The following is a 21,621-nucleotide window of genomic DNA, read 5'->3' as shown; positions in this document are numbered from 1 at the left end:
TCTTGAAGATTCTGAGAATCAAAATGAAGAAATTAACAACAAAACTAGTTCTGCTTGCTACGGAAAGTTGAAAACTGAACCTCAATTAAATCCAGACGCTGCATCATTCCAACCTCGCCAAGCAGTTCCTGAAATGACATTGACCCAGGAGTCTGTCAGTTTAGCACAAGCCATTGCTAGTTCACTGAGTATGAATTGCTTACCAGTCCCTGAACCCACCATGTTCAGTGGTGATCCTTTAAGATTTACTGATTGGAAAATGTCATTCATGACTCTGATTGACAGAAAGCCCCTCCCAGCTAGCGAGAAGATGTTTTATCTCAAAAATTATCTTACTGGAGAGGCGCGCAAAGCAGTAGAAGGTTTCTTTTATCGAGATTCAGAGGACGCCTACAATGGAGAATGGAAAGTTTTACAGGACAGATATGACAGATATGCAAATCCGTTTATCATACAGAAAGCTTTCCGTGATAAGCTAACAAAATGGCCAAAGATCAGCACCAACGACCCACTAGCACTGCGTGAGTTTTCTGACTTCCTCCAAAGCTGCACTGAAGCTATCCCACACGTCCAAGGACTAGCCATCCTTAACGATTGCGAGGAAAACCACAAGTTGCTCAAAAAACTGCCAGAATGGATCGTTAGAAAGTGGAGTCGAATTGTTGTGGATGAACTTGACACATCAAATAGTTATCCAGATTTTGCATGTTTCTCAAAGTTCCTGAGTAAAGAAGCACACATTGCTTGTAACCCTGTTACTTCTCCACTGTTGATAAATTCTAAACCTGCAGATGATAGAATCACAAAGAGAGCTAAAGCCTTCAACGCAAACACGCAAATAAAGAGTTCGTTCACGAGAAACAAGAAACAAACAGCAGTAAACCAAAATGGCCTTGCTTTGTCTGTAAAAGTGAAACTCATGGCATCACAAAGTGTCCCGCTTTCACAGCTAAGAGTGCTGAAGAGAAAAGGACATTTATCCATGAAAATTGGCTCTGCTTTGGATGTTTGAGAAAGGGTCATGTGACTAAAGATTGTAAGCGACGACACACATGCAGCATATGCAACCGTCGCCATCCAACCTGCTTGCACAAGGACAGGAAGCAAAGACCTGTGGAAAAGATAACAAATAATTCCACTTCCACAGAAGAACATGCAAGTCAGGAAACACACAAAGTCATGTCTCATACATCAACACAACGCGCTTCTGCTACCTCAGTATTGTCCCAGTTTTTGTGTCTTCAGTACAAGAACCACACAGAGAAACACTCACATACGCAATACTAGACACACAAAGTGATTCAACATTTGTCTTGGAAGATGTTCTTGATAAGTTAAATGTGGATGTCCAACCAGTAAAACTGAAACTTAGTACTATGACAGCAATCGACACAATAATATCGAGTAAGAGTGCTTATGGTTTACAAGTTCGAGGACTCCACTCTGAGAGCTACATTCAAATACAGAGGGCCTACAGCCGTGACTTTATCCCAGTGGATAAGTCTTATGTTCCAACGAAAGAAACAGCGTTACTGTGGCCTCATCTCAGAAACTTGGCAGATAAGTTGCCACCCCTCCAAGATTGTGATGTAGGGCTCTTAATAGGATATGACTGTCCAGCGGCACTGGCTCCTCGTGAAGTCATCTTAGGTGACAAAACCCAACCGTTTGCACAGAGATCAGAACTAGGATGGAGTATAATAGGCTCATCAAACCCCCACCTAGACAGGCAAGGAAGTCAGAGCTATGTGCATCGGCTCACAGTAAAAGAGCTGCCAGCTCCATCAGCGACAGATGTTTTAAAGGCCCTGGAATTAGACTTTATTGAGAGAACATACGAGGACAAATACGTGTCCCAAGAAGATGCTCATTTTATACAGTTCCTCAGTAATCACATCACACAGAAGGAGGACGGACATTATGAGATGCCCCTCCCTTTCAAAGGCAACAGTCCGCCTAACCTACCAAACAACAGGAGGTTAGCCACGATTCGCCTACAGTGTCTCAAGAAAAAATTAAAGGCCAACAAACAATACTATGATCAATACAAAACATTCATGGAGGAAACCATTACCAAGGGTGATGCAGAGCCTGCCCCTACAACATCCGAGGGACAGGCAGAGTGGTACCTGCCGCATCACGGCATCCATCACCCCAGGAAACCGAACAAACTAAGAGTTGTTTTTGACTGTTTGGCCAAATTCCAGGGTGTTTCTCTAAATGACACTCTGCTAAGTGGACCTGATCTTATCAATCCTCTGTTAGGAGTACTTTGCAGATTCAGGAAGGAAGCTGTAGCCATTATCTGTGACATTGAGAGAATGTTTTATCAGTTCTCCGTCTCTCCTGAATCCAGAAATTATCTGAAGTTCCTCTGGTGGAAAGGTGGTGACCTGGAGAAGGAACCACAGGAGTACAGAATGGCCGTCCATCTCTTCGGAGCCGCTTCGTCTCCCGGATGTGCCAATTTTGGTTTAAAGCATCTAGCACGAGAACACAAAGCTAGCTATCCTCTAGCATCAACATTTGTGGAGAAAAATTTTTATGTTGATGACGGCTTGATCAGCGTGTCATCAGTTGAGGAAGCTAAGAAACTGATCACTGAGTCACAAGAGTTGTGCAAAAGAGGAGGACTGCGCCTTCACAAATTCAACTCGAACGAGGAAGCAGCGCTCTCTTGCTTAGAACCCTCTGAAAGAGCAGCAAACACAGTGCCTCTAGGATTTGATCCAACCACATCAGAACGTGCTCTCGGTATTCAATGGTCGATAAAAGACGACACTTTCAGCTTTAACATCAGCTTGAAGGATCAGCCTTCAACCCGTCGTGGTTGTTTGTCTGTCATAGCCTCTCTCTACGATCCACTCAGACTCATCGCTCCATTCTGCCTAAGTGGAAAACGTATCCTTCAAGAGCTTTGTCACCGAGGCATCGGATGGGACGACTCACTCCCAGAAGATATTAAGCCACGGAGGGAGGAATGGATAAATGGTCTTCTCAAGTTGAAAGAGGTCTCAATACCGAGATGTTATCACCCACATGACTTCCATAACATTGTCAGAGTGGAGCTGCACCATTTTTCGGATGCCAGCTGTGTAGGTTATGGTGCATGTTCTTACCTCAGGTATAAGAACGACAAGGATGAAATCCACTGCTGTCTCGTGATGGCAAAAGCAAGAGTCGCACCGTCAAAAGTCACAAGTATCCCGAGACTTGAACTTGCAGCAGCAGTGGTTTCTGCAAAAGTCAGTGTCATGTTAAAGAGTGAACTTGACATGAAAATTGATCAAGAATTTTTCTGGACTGACTCGCAGGTTGTGCTGGGATACATCAACAATGATGCTCGTAGATTCCACATATTTGTTGCAAACCGTGTTCAGCTGATTAGAGACATTAGTGATCCCAGTCAGTGGTATTATGTAGACAGCTCAGACAACCCGGCGGATCATGCATCCCAAGGTCTACATGCTTCAGACGTTCACTCAACAAACTGGCTGCGAGGACCAAAGTTTCTCTGGGAGCATGAATTACATCTGACACCCAGCACTCCAGCAGAATTACTCGTCGGTGATCCTGAAGTCAAGATAATTCAAGTGCTTGCAACTGAAGCCAATAACTGCAACGACATTCTCAGTCGTCTCAGTCAGTTTTCTTCATGGTCATCACTGATTAAAGTGGTTGCAAGAATCAAAAGACTGAGGTCTAAACGAACACGACATACTGAACATGTGACTGTCGAGGAGCGTGAGAAAGCTGCTGAAGCAGTTATTAAAATTGTACAGCAGCAAGCCTTCCCCCAAGAGGTAAAGATGCTTCAAGGTGGAAAAGACATTCCAAACACTAGCTCTCTCTTCAGTCTGGACCCCATCTGGTCTGAAGGACTTCTCCGTGTTGGTGGGAGATTAAAACAGTCATCTCTCTGCCACAAAGTCAAGCACCCAGTCATCTTACCAAACCAAGGTCATATTACTAAGCTGATTGTGTCCCACTACCATGCTAAAACGTGCCATCAGGGTCGAGGTCAGACACAAATGGAGCTTAGAGCAAATGGATTCTGGGTCATTGGTAGAAGCAAGTTGGTTGCTAAACAAATACACACCTGTGTGCTTTGCAGGAAACTTCGACGTCCGACTGAAAGCCAACGGATGGCTGAACTCCCAAAAGAACGTCTTGAAGCCTCAGCACCTTTTACATACAGCGGCATGGACTGTTTTGGTCCGTTCATTGTAAAGAAAGTCCGCAAAGAATACAAAAGATATGGTTTGATTTTCACATGTCTGTACTCTAGAGCTGTGCATATAGAAATGCTCGAAGATTTGTCGACAGACTCATTCATCAACGCACTGAGATGCTTCATCAGCATCAGAGGAGCTGTCCGACAACTACATTGCGATCAAGGCTCTAACTTTGTTGGCGCCAGAAACGAGTTTAAGGAAGCACTTAAACAATGTGACACCAAACTACTGGAAATGTTCCTGTCTGAAAGGCAGTGCGAATTTGTCTTCAATGCCCCCTCTGCCAGCCACGCAGGCGGTGTCTGGGAACGGCAAATTAGAACTGTTAGAAATGTGCTGAATGCCACTTTCGCCCAGTGCCCAGGTCGACTCGATGACGCCTCTCTCAGAACACTGTTGTATGAGGCCATGGCAATTATTAACAGTCGCCCATTAACAGTTGATGGAATCAATGATCCACATGCGCTGGAACGTTTAACGCCAAATCACCTTATTATGATGAAATCCAAAGTTGCTCTTCCTCCACCTGGAGTATTTGTGAAGGAAGACTTATATGCAACAAAGAGATGGAGAAGAGTTCAGTATCTCATTGAACAATTCTGGGGTCGATGGAAAAAGGAGTATTTGCTCAACATATCCACAAGACAGAAATGGCACTTACCTCAACGCAACCTCAGAGCCAATGACATTGTCATCATTAAAGACGATAACCTTCCAAGAAATCAATGGCAACTAGGACGAGTGGTGGAGACTGTTCAAGACAGTGATGGTTTAGTCCGTCGAGTCAAAGTGCAAGTTGGAGAGCGAAAGCTTCAAAGAAAACAAGATTCCCCCTCCAAACCTTCAGTCATTGAGAGACCAGTCCAAAAATGAGTGCTTCTTCTTGAGAATTGATTAGAACAAACAAACCACAAGTTCCATGTACACTTTATTGAGTATGATGTACATTCACTTATATACCTCTGATAGTTCAATGTGAAGTAATCCATTTATTAGAGTCAAGAAATTCTGTACAGTTTATTTGCTCTTAGTGTATTTTGCTCATTCATTGTAGCAGAATTTGGTGGGAGTGTAAATGGCAGTGAATTTTGTTTATTTATTTAGTGCTGCCACTTTATTTTTGTGCTTTTATTTTGAAGAGCGCCGTTCGTACTTTGATACTTCCTGTTTTGCGGAAGCCAGACTTGCTCCAGTCTCAGTAAACGACATGCACACGTTGCTCCAGAGCTGGTAAAACATGCAAACAAACTATTCACATCTTGTATGCTGTGTTGGAGCTTGTAGAAAGTTGTTTTATCGCTTCGTGTTTGTTGTGTGTTTATATATCTTGTGTAAGGAGTGTTACTGCGAGGTGTGTGTGGAAGACAGGCTGCTAGCAAGCTGCATTCAAGTTTAGTGCCCTTGGAAAGCAGAAGGAGGTAATGATGAGACTAATGGTGCATTCCTTGTGAAAAGAGTGTTTCACTGATTTAGAGAGTTTGTCATTATTTTCTGAAATATAACACCACAGCATTTGTATTTTCATCTGTTTTTATAGTTTTCACGGTGTCATAAGGTGACAGAATGTGTCAAAAGCCAGTGACGAGAGAATTAAAAGAACACCAGTCGAAGCTCTCTGCGTCTTGTGTTAATTCCAACTGGGCCGCTACACCCCTAGGCTGGGCATAACACACATTAAAAGATCACTTGATGATAAAAGAACAAAGAAAACACAACAATCTGTTTGCTGAAATGAAACAACTACAACTATGAAACATTTCTGAAAATGAAAACACAATAATGTCTGTAAATGATGTAACCTGCCGTCCTCATCTTTCAGGCTGGTGGAGCCCAAGCATGAAGTATTATTTTAAAAGGATTAATATTGTAATTTTAGCATCTATAATTTTGTTGAAGATTATTTTTAAAAATCTTATTATTTTTTTTTTATTAAATAACATGATTTACATTGATTACAATTATGTCTCAGATTAACATATACATTCCTGGAAACTGTTGGAGAAAAATTTGACTCAACATTAAAAACACAATAAAGATCACTTGTTGATGAAAAAACAAAGAAAGCACAACAATCTGTTTGCTGAAATTAAACTACTAAAAATACGAAACATTTCTACAAATGAAAACACAATAATGTCTCTAAATGATGTGGAATCTAAAGTGAGTCATATTATGAGAGTGAAAAATAATGTTGCAGTTTCTTGTATAAAACCACTAGAGGGCAGTCAGTGTCAAGTTTCTCTCTCCTCTGTCACGAAAACAGACTATAAAGTTTGACTATAAGGTGTTTACCATCAGCAGTGAGTGCAGCTGCATCTGTCAGTGTCAGTTCATGTCAGCAGACAGGAAGTAGATCTCAAGATGAACAGCAGGAAGCCTGAAGGAGCTGCTGTTTATTCTCACAAACAAAGTCAATTTACTTCAATTCTACATATATTGTGGATGGAGACAAAAACTTCATTAAGAGAGTTTTTTCATGTATTGAGAAAGTGTGTTATTATAATAATTAAGGAACAATTTTCACTTTGTGGACCTGAAGCCAGATGAAGGAGAGGAAACAGAAAACATAATGTCACCTCATGATTTGACAAAGTCCAAATTTTGTAGTGATGATTCGGTCGTGAGTTTGTTTATAATTGTTGTTTGTTTGATGAAACACAATTCAGCTTTTGAAGAGAAGTCAAATTCCGCAAGTATCTTATGCAGATTTTCCAAAATCACATTTAATTGAATGATGTCACAACTCCGACACTATTGTTTCCCAAGTCCAGAGAACAAAAAGGTCAAACTCTGTCCTCCATGTGAGGACGAGTCAATGCAAAACCTAGTTGTCTTCCACCTTTACTAATCTGACTGCAGAGAGGATGATAAACCTTTTAGTTTTCGATGCAACTTTTATTGTAAACAAGCCAACAGAGTTTATAGGTCTGACTGGGAAATTTGTTTTTATTCACTGAAAAACATGTTTATTCATGGCCTCCATGTACTGAGGGGTTACATTTTGTTACTGTTTTTAAAGCTTCATTCATATTCTCAACAGTTTTCTTCACTTTTATTGAGGTTTTCTTTCCAGTCAAATCCAGTTTCACAGTGTGAGGAGGAGTCAATGCAAAAGTCAGATGTCTTCCACCTCTACTTATCTGACTGCAGAGAGGAGGACAGAGAACAGTGGACACACAGTTGAACATGATGGACTATAGGACAGGACTGCTGCTGTTAACTATCTGCTGGGCAGGTGAAGATCTACACTCATCTTCATCTAATAGAGCTTTTATTTGTGTCATCAGCTGATTTCACTTGATGTCTTTTCTCCTCTTGACAGCTGTTGATGGTCAGACTCTGACAGAATCTGAACCAGTGGTTAAAAGGCCTGGAGAATCTCACAGATTGACCTGTACATCCTCTGGATTAATATTCCACAGCCACGCTATGCACTGGATCAGACAGGCTCCTGGAAAAGGACTGGAGTGGGTTTCTGCTGTTGGTCGTGACAACAGCAAATACTACTCTGAGTCAGTGAAAGGCCGGTTTACCATCTCCAGAGACAACAGCAGACAGCAGCTGTATCTGCAGATGAACAGTGTGAAGACTGAAGACTCTGCTGTTTATTATTGTGCTCGAGACTCACAGTGACTGGAGTTGGTTGAGCAGCTGTACAAAAACCTGCAGTCCTCATCTTTACTGAGCTGACAGACAAAATAATGATGTATGTTTTCTTTTTCTTTTTGTCTTCAATGAACACACACTTTTTCCTGTATAACATAAATTCATAAAAATGTTATCAATATCTGTTCTCCACTATAACTTGAGTGTAGACTTAATTTCCACTGTACTGGACAGAGTCAGTATTTTCTGTGAGGAATCATGAGCACATTTTTGGGTGTATCGTGAAATCAGTAAGTGAGCAATTCACTGAGCGAGTCAGTGCAGATAAATTATTGTATTGATAATGAATATTTCACCTTCAGTTAGTGTCTAACACACTCAGACGAAGCAGAGCTGTTTTCCATGCAGGGATTAGTGTTTTCACTCTGCACAGACAATATCAACACACAAAGTACTTTAAGTGGACATGATATAAACAGATGCTGATATAATTTACTCCAGGAAACAGATTTTCTTCCTGTTTCTCTCATGTGTGGCCTAATAAACAGATGTGTGACTGATTGAGTCTGATGATCTCATTTGACTGTGGACTGAAATAATTTATCATTCATATGTAGAATTAACAAGAAAAAGGATTTTTTTAATTTTTCATACGTTAGAAAAAATATGGATTGAACTATGAATAACAGACTTTTTGGCTCCTTGCCATCGTTCGGCAAGGTAATCGCTGATCACTCTCAAGACGGACCCGACCTCTGAGTGACATTGGATGAGCACATTTTCTGAATTCATGAACATCTTGGGGGCCGGATGGAAAGCTTCAGTGAGTTGGATGTGGCCCACGGGCCCCAAACAAATGGTGGGGGAGATGCAGTTGTTAATATTGATGAACTGTTGCCTTTCTGTAAGATTTGACTAAAGACAGGAGAGAGCAGCACAGGTGATGTTGAGGGATGATTCAAGTGGCTGATATATTGACTTCTGCTTCTCTGACAGAACTATGACTATGAATATGTATAATTAACAGACACATTTAACACACCCATTGATCCATGAAGTATACCTGATTATTCATGAGTAAGTCAGTTTCACCCAACAGAAACTGAATGCCTGAAGAATCTAATTTTTTGTGACCCATGGCTTGTTGTTGGGATACACTTTAACACGCTTACGGGGTATAATCATGTCTTTACAGAAAGACGCATAGGAGCTGGTAACATCTACCAGAGCATCCAGATCATCCCCACAAGACTCGATAAAAACGTCCCAATCTGTACATTTAAAACATTCCTGCAGAGAGAGCACAGATTCCTCTGACCACATCTCAATGTCCTTGCTTTCTCTCATTTTAAAACAGTCTTATAGGTGGGCAGGAAATGCACACAGTTGTGGTCAGCAGATCCCACAGGAGGAAGAGGGAGGGATTTATAAGCATTCTTCACTGACCCATAACAAAGGTCCAATACATTATCCCGTCTGGTTGGACAGGATACATATTGATAAAAGTTTTTCAGGGTTGATTTCAGAGAGACGTGGTTAAAATCACCCATTATAAAGTTCAGAGCGTCGGGGGAGAGGGACTGCAGCCTCTGCACTGCCTCTGCGATGGTGCTGCAGGCAGAGGGGGGGTGAGCCCTCGGGTGAATGTAGCATGTAGTGATAAAAAGTTGGGGAAACTCATGGGGGGAGGTAGAACGGGCGCAGTGACACAGAAGGCCATCACACAGCAGTCCCCGAAGTCCTTCTGGAACCTGGCGTTCCCCTGCAGTTCGTCCAACTTGTTCCTCAGGGACTGGACGTTTCCCAGGATGACAGAGGGCAGGGGAATCCGGCTGTCTCCTCAGGCGTTTTTCTCTGCCTCTTGTCCCTCGTTCTGTTAAAATCTTTGAGTATAAAATCAGGTAAAAGTGGGGTGAGGTCTGTACCACCATCTGATAAGTTCAGTTGAATCAGCTCCTCACGGGTGTAAACAGTCCTCAGCTGGCCCACAGCCCCACTACCTCGTGGGTAACAAGCCAGCATGATAAAAGTCCAAACACGAAGAAATAAAAAGAATCCATGGTGTTAGAGACAGAAGGAGAGATTAGAGCTTTATTGTTATGTTATTATATGTTGATTTGATCAAATCTTTTAACATACAGAACTATTCCTGTGAGATTCTCCAGGCCTTTTAACCACTGGTTCAGATTCTGTCAGAGTCTGACCATCAACACCTGTCAAGAGGAGAAAAGACATCAAGTGAAATCAGCTGATGACACAAATCAAAGCTCTATTAGATGAAGATGAGTGTAGATCTTCACCTGCCCAGCAGATAGTTAACAGCAGCAGTCCTGTCCTATAGTCCATCATGTTCAACTGTGTGTCCACTGTTCTCTGTCCTCCTCTCTGCAGTCAGATAAGTAGAGGTGGAAGACATCTGACTTTTGCATTGACTCCTCCTCACAGGGAGGAAACAGCTGGACTGAAGATATTTAATGAAACTGCAAAATTAATGTCCAAGAGTTAATGCTCCAAGTCAGCTGTTTTCATGTTTGTTGACATGTTTCCATTTGTCTAAAATGTCTCTCAGAATTAAAAACAGAAACACATGTATTTGAATAATGCTAAATATGTTTTATACTTCATACATCTCAGACAAAACACAATCTGGATTTAAATGTGATGAATTATCTTGGTATCAAGGTTCTGTTTGTCATTCGTCACTTTGAGCATAATGGTCAGCACATGAGAGAATTTATAATATAAATAATCTACAGTTTTATTCTGGTCACCATCATCATGAAAACTGCTTTATTGTCATCTCACCACGTCAAACCATGAACCAATGTTTTCAATATATTTTTGATCAGCAACATTTATGGTTTGTACTTGTGAACGTGACATTGGCAACTTAATTTGAATAATGATTTGATGGTTGAAGGAACTCTGTTTCTTACAGCGACTGATGTAACATCATCAAGAGAATAAAAATGGCCTCATGAGTTTACAGTAACATATATAGAAATGTAGTTTGGATCCATCAAAGTGCATTTGGTGAGCAAACCCAGATGTCATTCAGATCATTGCTGTTTGTTGTCTGTGGAGGTTTTGGTGCAGCTGCTCCACTGTCTTCAGTCACTGTGTCTCCAGCACAGAAGTAAACAGCAGAGTCTTCTGCTGTCAGGCTCTTGACCTCGAGGTACTGAGTGCTGCTGGACACATCTTCAGTCATGATGAAACGGCTTTGAAAGGAGTTGGCGTAGCGAGCAGAGTTTGAACCTGTGTCCATCCTCCCAATCCACTCCAGAGCCTCCTCTGGCCTCTGTCTCATCCAGTCCTCTACAGGTTGAAACTGGCCTGACTTTGGTTGTAAGATGTAAGCATTTTAGATACATATACTTTACTGACATGAAACCATTGTTTCAACAGCTTTTTAATTACTCCTCTTTCAAATGTAGGCTTGTTGAGACGTACTTGAAACCGATTGTACTTATTTAAAAGCCTTTGAAACAAAAATATGTAACACAGCTATCTTTGAAAAAATAAAAGAATAAAAATGAGAATATATTTGATATATACTGTATATTAGATATTTATTATTTCGATATATAGATTTTTTTGTTCTGCAAATCAGAACAGAGCTTATCAATGAATACTTAAGTGAGTAGAAAATGAAGATTAAAGTTTTATTTATTTATTTTAGAGGAAAAGCAAAGGAGCGCAGCGCATCTGGACTAATAATGACCTTCATGGTAGTCATCAGAAGAAAAATTTCCTGCGCCCTCGCCACAAAATTCAGTGTAGAAGTTTGCAAAGGGTCATGGAAACAAGCTTGATGCCTTGTGGAAACAAGTCGTGTGGACTGCTACATTTTTTTGATTGACTTTGTCAATGGGCGAACCGGAGCACCCGGAGAAAACCCACATCTGAAGGAAGAACTCAGAAGGAAGCAGGGCTGGGAGCTGAAGCCTTACTGTGTGACAGTAAAACTACAACGCAGCCAGAAGTCCCCTCTGGTTGATTCAGACGGCGCTTATGTCGGTCCAGCTGCACGTCCTGTCCCCCCTAGCACCTGTTTGGCCAGTCTAAGAGGGACTGATTGGGCTGCTGCTCCTCCTCCTTCCTCTCAATGTGCAGCAGGACCTTGTCTAAGCTCACGTCCTCCTTCCTTTATTTGACTTTGATGGTTTCAGCCCTAACCGTCTCGTTTCCCAGCTTGTTGTCCAGCCGTCCAGCGTCTTGTCGTCCTATCTGCCCTCCACTCTTCCAAAATCCTGGAGCTCCTGACGGAGCTCCTGACGGAGCTCCTGAACTTGTTTGTGGAGAACAGAAATCTCTCGGCGAATGGTCTCTGCGGCAGATGTGATGTCTTTATTTTCCCTGTCAAGAGACTGTTGCTGTCTAATCTTGGTGTGAATTTCCTGAAGTTCCTGCACGAGGGCAACCTTCTTATTGTGAAGCCTGTTCAGCTCAGCTTTCTTCTGTTGATACCGAACGAGCCAGGGTTTCACCTGTTTGTACTCCGCTGTCAAATCCAGGATTCTGCTTTGGAGGTTGTGATGGTGGTCCATCCTTTCCTTTTTCTTGGCCTTCACTGATGCCTGCATCTCTTGTTCATCTCGAAGTTTCTCGGTCAAACCCCGCTGCTGTCGTTCTTGGTCATCGATGAGTTGGCTCAAGGTTTGATTCTCCTCCTGCGTTGTTTGAATTTTCTTTTCCAAGTCGTTTTGCCTGGAGATTTTCTTCTGGAGGTCCTGAACCATTTGCTGCTGCTTCTTCCATTCCCGGCTCAATAGTTTGTTTATATTCAGTTTAGCCTCATATTCATTCTCCAAAACTTGATGGTCCCTCATTTGCCCAACAATTTCTTGCTCGAGCCTGTGGTTGTTTTGGACTATGATTTCTATTTCTTTTTCAGCAAACTCACATTCTTCCTCCAAGTCTATCTGGGACTTGAGTTTACTGTACAGGTTGCGTGATTTCTTGCGAAGGTCTTTGCTTAAGTTACTGATTGCTTTTTTCCCAGCTTTAAGCCATTTAAATCTCCCTTCTAGGTCTCGACTAGGAGACTGTCTGCTGCGGTCGTCTTCTCGTTGTTCCAAGAACATATTGTGCAGCTCTGAGGCGTCTATTTCCTCAGGAGCTACACAAATGTTGTCGAGAAGATTCTCTTTGTCCTCTTTGCGTTTCAGCCACCGATCCATCTGATCTTAATTTGTTGTCTCTCGATATAAAAATGAAAAATATCTAGAACTGATGTGAATAGCAGAGCATGAAGAGTCATAGCTGTTGATGTGGATGTATGTCACTGAGCAAGTGACGTCACAGTTCAAAGCAATTTCTTTGCTCCGCCTAGATTGTGACGTGAATAAAACCCTTCAGGTAGCCATAGCAACAGATAGCGCAGCGAATCACTTCCGGCTTCCGCTCCAGTACGAAAATAAACCCGGCAACGGGAGCCGTCGGCAGTGTTTACATCTGAAGCCGCTTCAAGTGTCCCGGTCCGCTTCTGCTGCTCTCAAGTTTCATCCGCCGACATAAAGAGGTGAGCTGCTGCTGCTGGCGAACTTATTTGATGCTTATTTGATTTTGTCGACGAGCTAGCTAGCTTCTTTACGCTGTTACGCTATATCACGAGCGCTATATCGGCATTACTGTCGTTGCATAACGTTGTGTCTTGGCGCACGTCGGTGCAGAGAGAGTCGCTGTTAATTACTGTCCTGGTCTGTGTAGATTCAGATAAAACTTTATACTGGTTTTCCTCAGAGAACAACGCATAATCATAACGTTTTATCACCTCATTCTACTTACAGTAACGTTATAATGTTAGAGCGTGTTCTCTTGCAGTTCGTTTAATGTGGCAGTGTGTCAGGGTCTGACCATCAACACCTGTCAAGAGGAGAAAAATGACTCAGCTGATTTACTGGAAATTAGCCTCCTTGTGTGTTGCCTTATAAAGAAGTGAAGTGTGAGTGTGTGTGTATGTGTGTGTGTGTGTGTGTGCGTGTGTGTCAGTGAGAGGACAGAAGAGCTCACATCAGTTCAGCTTCAACATCAACCATGTTCTCTGCAGCTCTGATACTGCTGCTGGCAGCTGGATCCTGTGAGGAGCTTTCAGTGGATTCACACTAATAAACACATTAGAAACAGTGAAAAGTCAGATGAATGATGGAGATAATGTTGATTTCTGTCTCCACAGGTGTGAACAGTATTGATCTCACCCAGCCAGACTCAATGGTTGTGCAGCCTGGACAGTCGTTGACCATCACCTGTCAGGTCTCTGGTTATTCTTTGACTGATGACAGCTATGCAACAGGTTGGATCAGACAACGTGAAGGAAAACCAATGGACTGGATTTGTAATCGGTGGGGTGGAGGAAGCTTTTACCAGAATAATGCTCTGAAGAACAAGTTCCTTCACCACACACACACTTCGACAAGCTCGGTGACATTAACAGGACAGAATCTGCAGCCTGAGGACACAGCTGTTTATTACTGTGTACGAGGCTCCACAGTGATACAAACCACCAACAGACCTGCACAAAAACACAGTCACCATGAGACTCAACCACACACACGTTCTACAGTTAATATAATTAAAGTATTGAGTAGAGTGTGTGTGGCCACTTACTTCCTGACAGAGAAGCTGTTGAGTGTTTAAATTATTTGACTGGAAGCCTAAAAAAGAGCTGAAGAAGTTTGACTTTCCCTCACTTCAAGGATATGATTCATTTGAACACTTTGTATCTGTGTATCATGATGCTGAGATGATTTTAAATTATGAAACGATTTCAAAAGACTGTTTGATGCAAAGTAAAACTAAGATAAACAGAACCCATTTCCATTCAAAGACATCAACATGCCTTGATGACGTCAATATATTTTATAAATATTTATATGGTGTTAATAGTTAAAATATCTCAAAAGATTCAAGAGTCAAGGTTTTAATGTGTCATGCTCAAACAATATGTGCAGTGAAATGCAGGGTGTTAAAGTCTTGAGGCTGTGCTAAACAGGCTGCTGTGAAAGAAATTATGAAAATAAGAGGAAAAACACAAACAAGAACATTTTGTACACTTTCAAACCCAAACATGTAAATGTACAGGGAGGTGCAAATGATTCACAGAGGAAGATTTATACTATTGTTTGCTCTCATCTGCTGGCCAACATGCTTTCAAGTGGTGGGAATGTTAATACTGACAAACACTGTGACACAAATGAAATCATGTCAGACTCATTTCAAAACAGCTGACTTGGAGCGCTGACTCTTGGACATTAATTCTGCAGTTTCATTAAATATCTCCAGTCCAGCTGTTTCCTTCCTGTGAGGAGGAGTCAATGCAAAAGTCAGATGTCTTCCACCTCTACTTATCTGACTGCAGAGAGGAGGACAGAGAACAGTGGACACACAATTGAACATGATGGACTATAGGACAGGACTGCTGCTGTTAACTATCTGCTGGGCAGGTGAAGATCTACACTCATCTTCATCTAATAGAGCTTTTATTTGTGTCATCAGCTGATTTCACTTGATGTCTTTTCTCCTCTTGACAGCTGTTGATGGTCAGACTCTGACAGAATCTGAACCAGTGGTTAAAAGGCCTGGAGAATCTCACAGATTGACCTGTACAGCCTCTGGATTCACATTCAGCAGCTACTATATGGCCTGGATCAGACAGGCTCCTGGAAAAGGACTAGAGTGGGTTTCCAGGATTGAGAGTGGCAGTGGCAGCAGCAAACTCTACTCTGAGTCAGTGAAAGGCCGGTTTACCATCTCCAGAGACAACAGCAGACAGCAGGTGTATCTGCAGATGAACAGTCTGAAGACTGAAGACTCTGCTGTTTATTATTGTGCTCGATACTCACAGTGACTGGAGTTGGTTGAGCAGCTGTACAAAAACCTGCAGTCCTCATCTTTACTGAGCTGACAGACGAAATAATGATGTATATGTTTTCTTTTTCTTTTTGCCTTCAATGAACACACACTTTTTCCTGAACAATATAAATTCATAAAAATGTTATCAATATCTGTTCTCCACTATAACTTGAGTGTAGACTTGTATTTTCACTGTACTGGTCAGAGTCAATATGTTCTGTGAGCAAACATGAGCACATTTTTGGGTGTATCGTGAAACTAGTAAATGAGCAATTAACTGAGCGAGTCAATGCAGATGAATTATTGTATTGATAATGAATATTATCACCTTCAGTTGGTGTCTAACACACTCAGACATGAAGCAGAGCTGAGCAGAGCTCACCGAGATCAATTAACAAGGAAAACGAAATGTTTACTTCATGTATTATAAAATAATAATTCTGGATTGAACTATGAAGAACAGACTTTTTGGTTCCTTGCCAGGGTTCGGCAACCTAATCGCTGATCACTCTCAAGACGGACCTGACCTCTTCCACTGGTGAACAACATTAGATGAGCACATTTTCTGAATTCATGAGCATGTTGGGGGCCAGATGGAAAGCGTCAGTGTGTCCCCAGGTTGATGATCACTGATGTAGAGGATGAACATGAGAGGACAGAACATGGAGCCCTGGCGGACACCTTGGGAAAAACAAATGGTGGGGGAGATGCAGTTGTTAATGTTGATAAACTGTTGCTTTTCTGTCTGATTTGACTAAAGACAGGAGAGAGCAGCACAGGTGATGTTGAGGGATGATTCAAGTTGCTGATAAATTCACTTCTGCTTCTCTGAAAGAAATATGACAGGGACCTGAATCCAAGGCATTTTACAAAATTTGGGTTAAAACATGTCAGACTGGCCTCAAATGTGCTGCTTAAAGAAACATGTAAAATTAACATTCACATTAAATGCACCCATTGATCCTTGAACTATACCTGATCATTCATGAGAGTCCCAGAGGGGCTGGACCCAAACCCTGGTGACACTGGGCATGAGGCATTTGACATCTGAGCTTTAAATGCTCGTCATCTGACAAGACATGAAGCCTCTGAAAGTCAGTTTATTTCCATAAAATCCTCACTGATAAATATAGAACTGTTTATTATCTGGATCATAACTGCATTAGTCAGTGAATCAGGAGTCTTTAGCCAACTTCGTGGTGTCAAACTGCAAAAAATTGTACTTTCAAGAACAATCTAAAGTGTGTTTGTGAGAGATTCAAGTTCTACCTTCTGTTTGTGAGATGAAGAGAAAAAGCTGAACATTTCATCTTCATTTTGACTCATTTAAATAGACTTTAGTCAGCTGGATTACTATTATATGCATCATAAGGACGTGTGTGTGTTACAAACACACCATCAGCAACTCTTGTGGAGTGATTCATGTCCTACAGGTCCCTGGTCACCACATGACACCTGTCATCAGAGCATCAGGGTTTACACACAGACTGATCTTCCTTCATGATTTCCCTGAAGCTGTTATAGTTAGTATTTAAAGTACTGGACCCAAAATGCCACACTTAGGTAGACAAAGAACAGGAGACAGGGCGCAAGTTACCAGTCTTTAATGAACACTGAATCTAGCAACAACAGGCAGAGTAAGTGAATCTCCAGAGTAATGGTGAGGCTTGAGGCAACGAGGCCAAACAGGGGGAGATCCAATCCTTTTCCCAAGACACAGACAAACAGGGCATGGAGGCAGACAGGAAGGAGCAAGCACCTGAGCACAAAAACACAGGAGTCAGGAAGGCAGGCAAGCAGACAAGAAAAAGAGGTCTCAAAAGATGCTTCATCTTGGTCAAGGTCTCGTAGGTACCACATGGACAAACAGACAATCCAACGACTACTGAGTGAGGAACCAGTGCTTATATGCTGTTGCAGTAGGTGGGTCTTGATTGCCTGATAACGCACAGCTGTGCTCAGGTGAGGAGGCAGAGCCCCACCTGTAGCCACGCCCTGCAAGGGAACAGAGACCCTTGACAGACAGGAGACAAAAAGAGAAGGAAAAACATAGATCTCCACAGAAACAGAACTAAATCAATCATTGGACAACAGCAAAATAAAATCTGTGCTCAGGTGAAATTACTACAGGCAAGTTATTTACATCCTCTGTCTCTGTGGTGTAGCCGAGCAAAGTTTATTGGTCATATGGGTGCAGCAGATCTGATGCTGCTGTCTGTGCACAACTAGTAAAGGAGTAAACCTTGCTGGTTGGTCTGATTGTGTGTTGTTATTTGGCTGCTGTGTTAATGTTGATGAACAAATTACTCAGTTTGAAATTTGTCAGAAATGTTTAAAGTCTGACGGACCTGGATGGTCGCTTCATAGTCATGAGACATTTAATCAGACAAGACAGACATGTGATGTTCAAGTTTAATTTAGTTTTCTCCTCCCTGTGAGGAGGAGTCAATGCAAAAGTCAGATGTCTTCCACCTCTACTTATCTGACTGCAGAGAGGAGGACAGAGAACAGTGGACACACAGTTGAACATGATGGACTATGGGACAGGACTGCTGCTGTTCACTATCTGCTGGGCAGGTGAAGATCTACACTCATCTTCATCTAATAGAGCTTTTATTTGTGTCATCAGCTGATTTCACTTGATGTCTTTTCTCCTCTTGACAGGTGTTGATGGTCAGACTCTGACAGAATCTGAACCAGTGGTTAAAAGGCCTGGAGAATCTCACAGATTGACCTGTACAGCCTCTGTATTCACACTCAGTGACTACCATATGAACTGGGTCAGACAGGCTCCTGGAAAAGGACTGGAGTGGGTTGCCTGGATTGAAAATGACAATTACAGGAAATACTACTCTGAGTCAGTGAAAGGCCGATTTACTGTTTCCAGAGAGAACAGCAGAAAGCAGGTGTATCTGCAGATGAACAGTCTGAAGATTGAAGACTCTGCTGTTTATTATTGTGCCCGACAGCCGAGAGCCACAGTGACTGGAGTTGGTTGAGCAGCTGTACAAAAACCTGCAGTCCTCATCTTTCAGGCTGGTGGAGCCCAAGCATGAAGTATTATTTTTAACAGCATTCATGTTGTATTTATTATTCTGTAATTTTCCTTTAATTTCAATTCTTATCTTATTTTGCATTACATATTTAGATTCAAAATGTGTGTCAATGATGTGGAATCTAAAGTGATTCATAATATGAGTGTGAAAAATAATGTTGCAGTTTCCTGTATAAAATCACTAGAGGGCAGTCAGTGTCAAGTTTCTCTCTCCTCTGTGACAAAATGGAAACACTCAGATCTGCTTTTCTCATTGATCTGAAGACAAGATAAGATAAAACTTTATTAATCCCCAGCCAGGGAAATTTGGGCATTACAGCAGCATGTAATAACAGAAAAAAGCAACAGACAGAGTGAAGTTCAAAAAACCAAATACAAAATAAAAGTTGACTTCATATATGTACAGATTATACAAGCAACTGTTTAAAAGAAAAAAATATGTCGAAATATACATGAAAAATATGCTTTGCCGCAATAACTGTGGAAAAATAGCCATTAAAATATACTGCCAGAAATTAATAGATTTTGACTCGAATTGCACTTTTCCTGAGAATACTGCTGCCACAAGAGTACAAAATGTATGCTGCCTTCAGATTAATAATAATAATAAATAGTGTTCATACTGTTGCACAGAAGAGGAAAATATACAAAACAGTAGAAAAATATGTAATATTGCACAAAATGTAAAAGATTTGAGCGTATGATGGGAAAACAACATCAACACAGTCTGGTGCTGGAGATGAATAGTCTGACAGCTGATGGAATGAAAGACCTGTGGATGCGTTCCTTCTTGCAGGGTGGATGCAGCAGTCTGTTACTGAAGGAGCTGCTGAGGGCCCCCGCTGTGTCATGCAGGGGGTGGGAGAGGTTGTCATGTCAGCTTGGCTAACATCCTCCTCTCACCTGCATCCTCAGTGGTGTTCAGAGGGCAGTCCAGGACAGAACCAGCTCTCCTGACCAGTTTATTAAGTCTCTTTCTGTCCCTCTCAGAGCTTCTACAGCCAGAGCAGACAACTGCGTAAAAGACTGCAGATGCAACTACAGAGTCATAGAAAGTCCTTAGTAATGACCTACATACTCCAAAGGACCTCAGTCTTCTCAGAAGATGGAGATGACTTTGGCCCATCCTATACAGGGCATCAATGTTCGTGGACCTGTCCAGTTTATTGTTGAGGTGGACACCCAGGTATTTGTACTCCTCCACCATCTCGATGTCAAAACCCCGGATGCACATCGGCGAGGTCTGTGGTGCTTTCCTGCAGAAGTCTATCATCATCTCCTTGATCTTGCCGGCATTGATGTGCAGGTGGTTTAGTCCACACCAGTCGACAAAGTTAGTGATGACTTCCCTGTATTCCAAATCGTTCCCCTGCGATACACATCCAATGATGGCTGTATCCTCGGAGAACTTCTGGAGGTGGCAGCTGGTTGTGTTGTGTCTGAAGTCCGATGTGTAGAGGGTGAAGAGGAAAGGAGAGAGCACAGTACCCTGCAGAGCCCCGGTGCTGCAAACTGCCACATCCGACACACAGTCGCGAAGCCTCACATACTGTTGGTGAGGTAGTCGATGGTCCATGCAGCCAGGTGAAAGTCTACTCTGACTCCTTCCAGCTTCCCCCTCAGCAGTGATGGCTGGATCATGTTGAAAGCACTGGAGAATTCAAAAAACACGATTCTCACTGTGCTCCCAGTGCTCTCTGGGTGGGAAAGAGAGCGATGGAGCAGGTAGATAATAGCATCTTCCACACCAATGTCTGGTCGGTATGCAAACTGTAGGGGGTCCAGCTCGCTGCCCACCAGGTGATGAAGATGGTTAAGTATAATCCTCTCCAGTGTCTTCATCAAGTGGGAAGTTAAGGCTACAGGCCTGAAGTGGTTGGAACCACACAGGAAGTTTTCCACAGGGCAGGAACTCTCTCCAGGCAGAGGCTCATGTTGAAGATGTGCTGAATGACTTCACAGAGCTGATCTGCACAATCCCTGAGCAGTCTGGAGCTGATGCAATCAGGGCTAGTAGCCCTCCTCATCTTCGTCCTCTTGAACTCCTTTCTCACCTGATCTGTCGTATTGGAGAGGCCAGGTGGGGGACAGGGGGGTGGCTCCTGTTAGGTGAATTGGAGGCTGGGTCAGTGGACTGTGAAGTGGATTGGAGGGGGGTAAAGTGGGGTGAGGATGGAGCTGCTGGTGTCAGGATGGGGGGACTGGGGGAAAGAGAGGGGATGCTGAGAGGTAACGCCATCTCATCTGCCGCCCAATATGCTTCAATGTGTAACAGAGCCCTGAATGCTGAATCCCTTTTTAAACCTGCAGAGGGAGGTCTATACAAAGTTTTCTTCTCTGATAAATACACTGATGAGAAGAAATGTGTTTGTGTTTTTGACACTGAGAAACATTTTACATTAATGAAAACATGTGAGATAAAAATTAAAACAGCTGACTTGGAGCGTTGACTCTTAAGCGACATGAATTCTGCAGTTTCATTAAATATCTCCAGTCCAGCTGTTTCCTCCCTGTGAGGAGGAGTCAATGCAAAAGTCAGATGTCTTCCACCTCTACTTATCTGACTGCAGAGAGGAGGACAGAGAACAGTGGACACACAGTTGAACATGATGGACTATAGGACAGGACTGCTGCTGTTAACTATCTGCTGGGCAGGTGAAGATCTACACTCATCTTCATCTAATAGAGCTTTTATTTGTGTCATCAGCTGATTTCACTTGATGTCTTTTCTCCTCTTGACAGGTGTTGATGGTCAGACTCTGACACAATCTGAACCAGTGGTTAAAAGGCCTGGAGAATCTCACAGATTGACCTGTACAGCCTCTGGATTCACATTCAGCAGCTCCCATATGAACTGGGTCAGACAGGCTC

General features: G+C 42.4%; 2 gene segments (V, D, J or C); both read left to right on the top strand.

The window, feature by feature from the left end:
• The window catches only part of LOC121620879, a 231,598-nt gene that overhangs the window by 41,665 nt on the left and 168,312 nt on the right, over nucleotides 1-21,621 (top strand).
• Nucleotides 13,848-15,806, top strand: LOC121620906. The segment is given in 4 exon segments: nucleotides 13,848-13,923; nucleotides 14,020-14,178; nucleotides 15,320-15,330; nucleotides 15,538-15,806. Coding segments are annotated over 4 exon segments (366 nt in total).

This window comes from Chelmon rostratus, chromosome 17 (genome assembly GCF_017976325.1).
Source record: "Chelmon rostratus isolate fCheRos1 chromosome 17, fCheRos1.pri, whole genome shotgun sequence".
NCBI lineage: Eukaryota > Metazoa > Chordata > Actinopteri > Chaetodontiformes > Chaetodontidae > Chelmon > Chelmon rostratus.
This window is presented reverse-complemented; position numbering and strand designations above follow the sequence as displayed.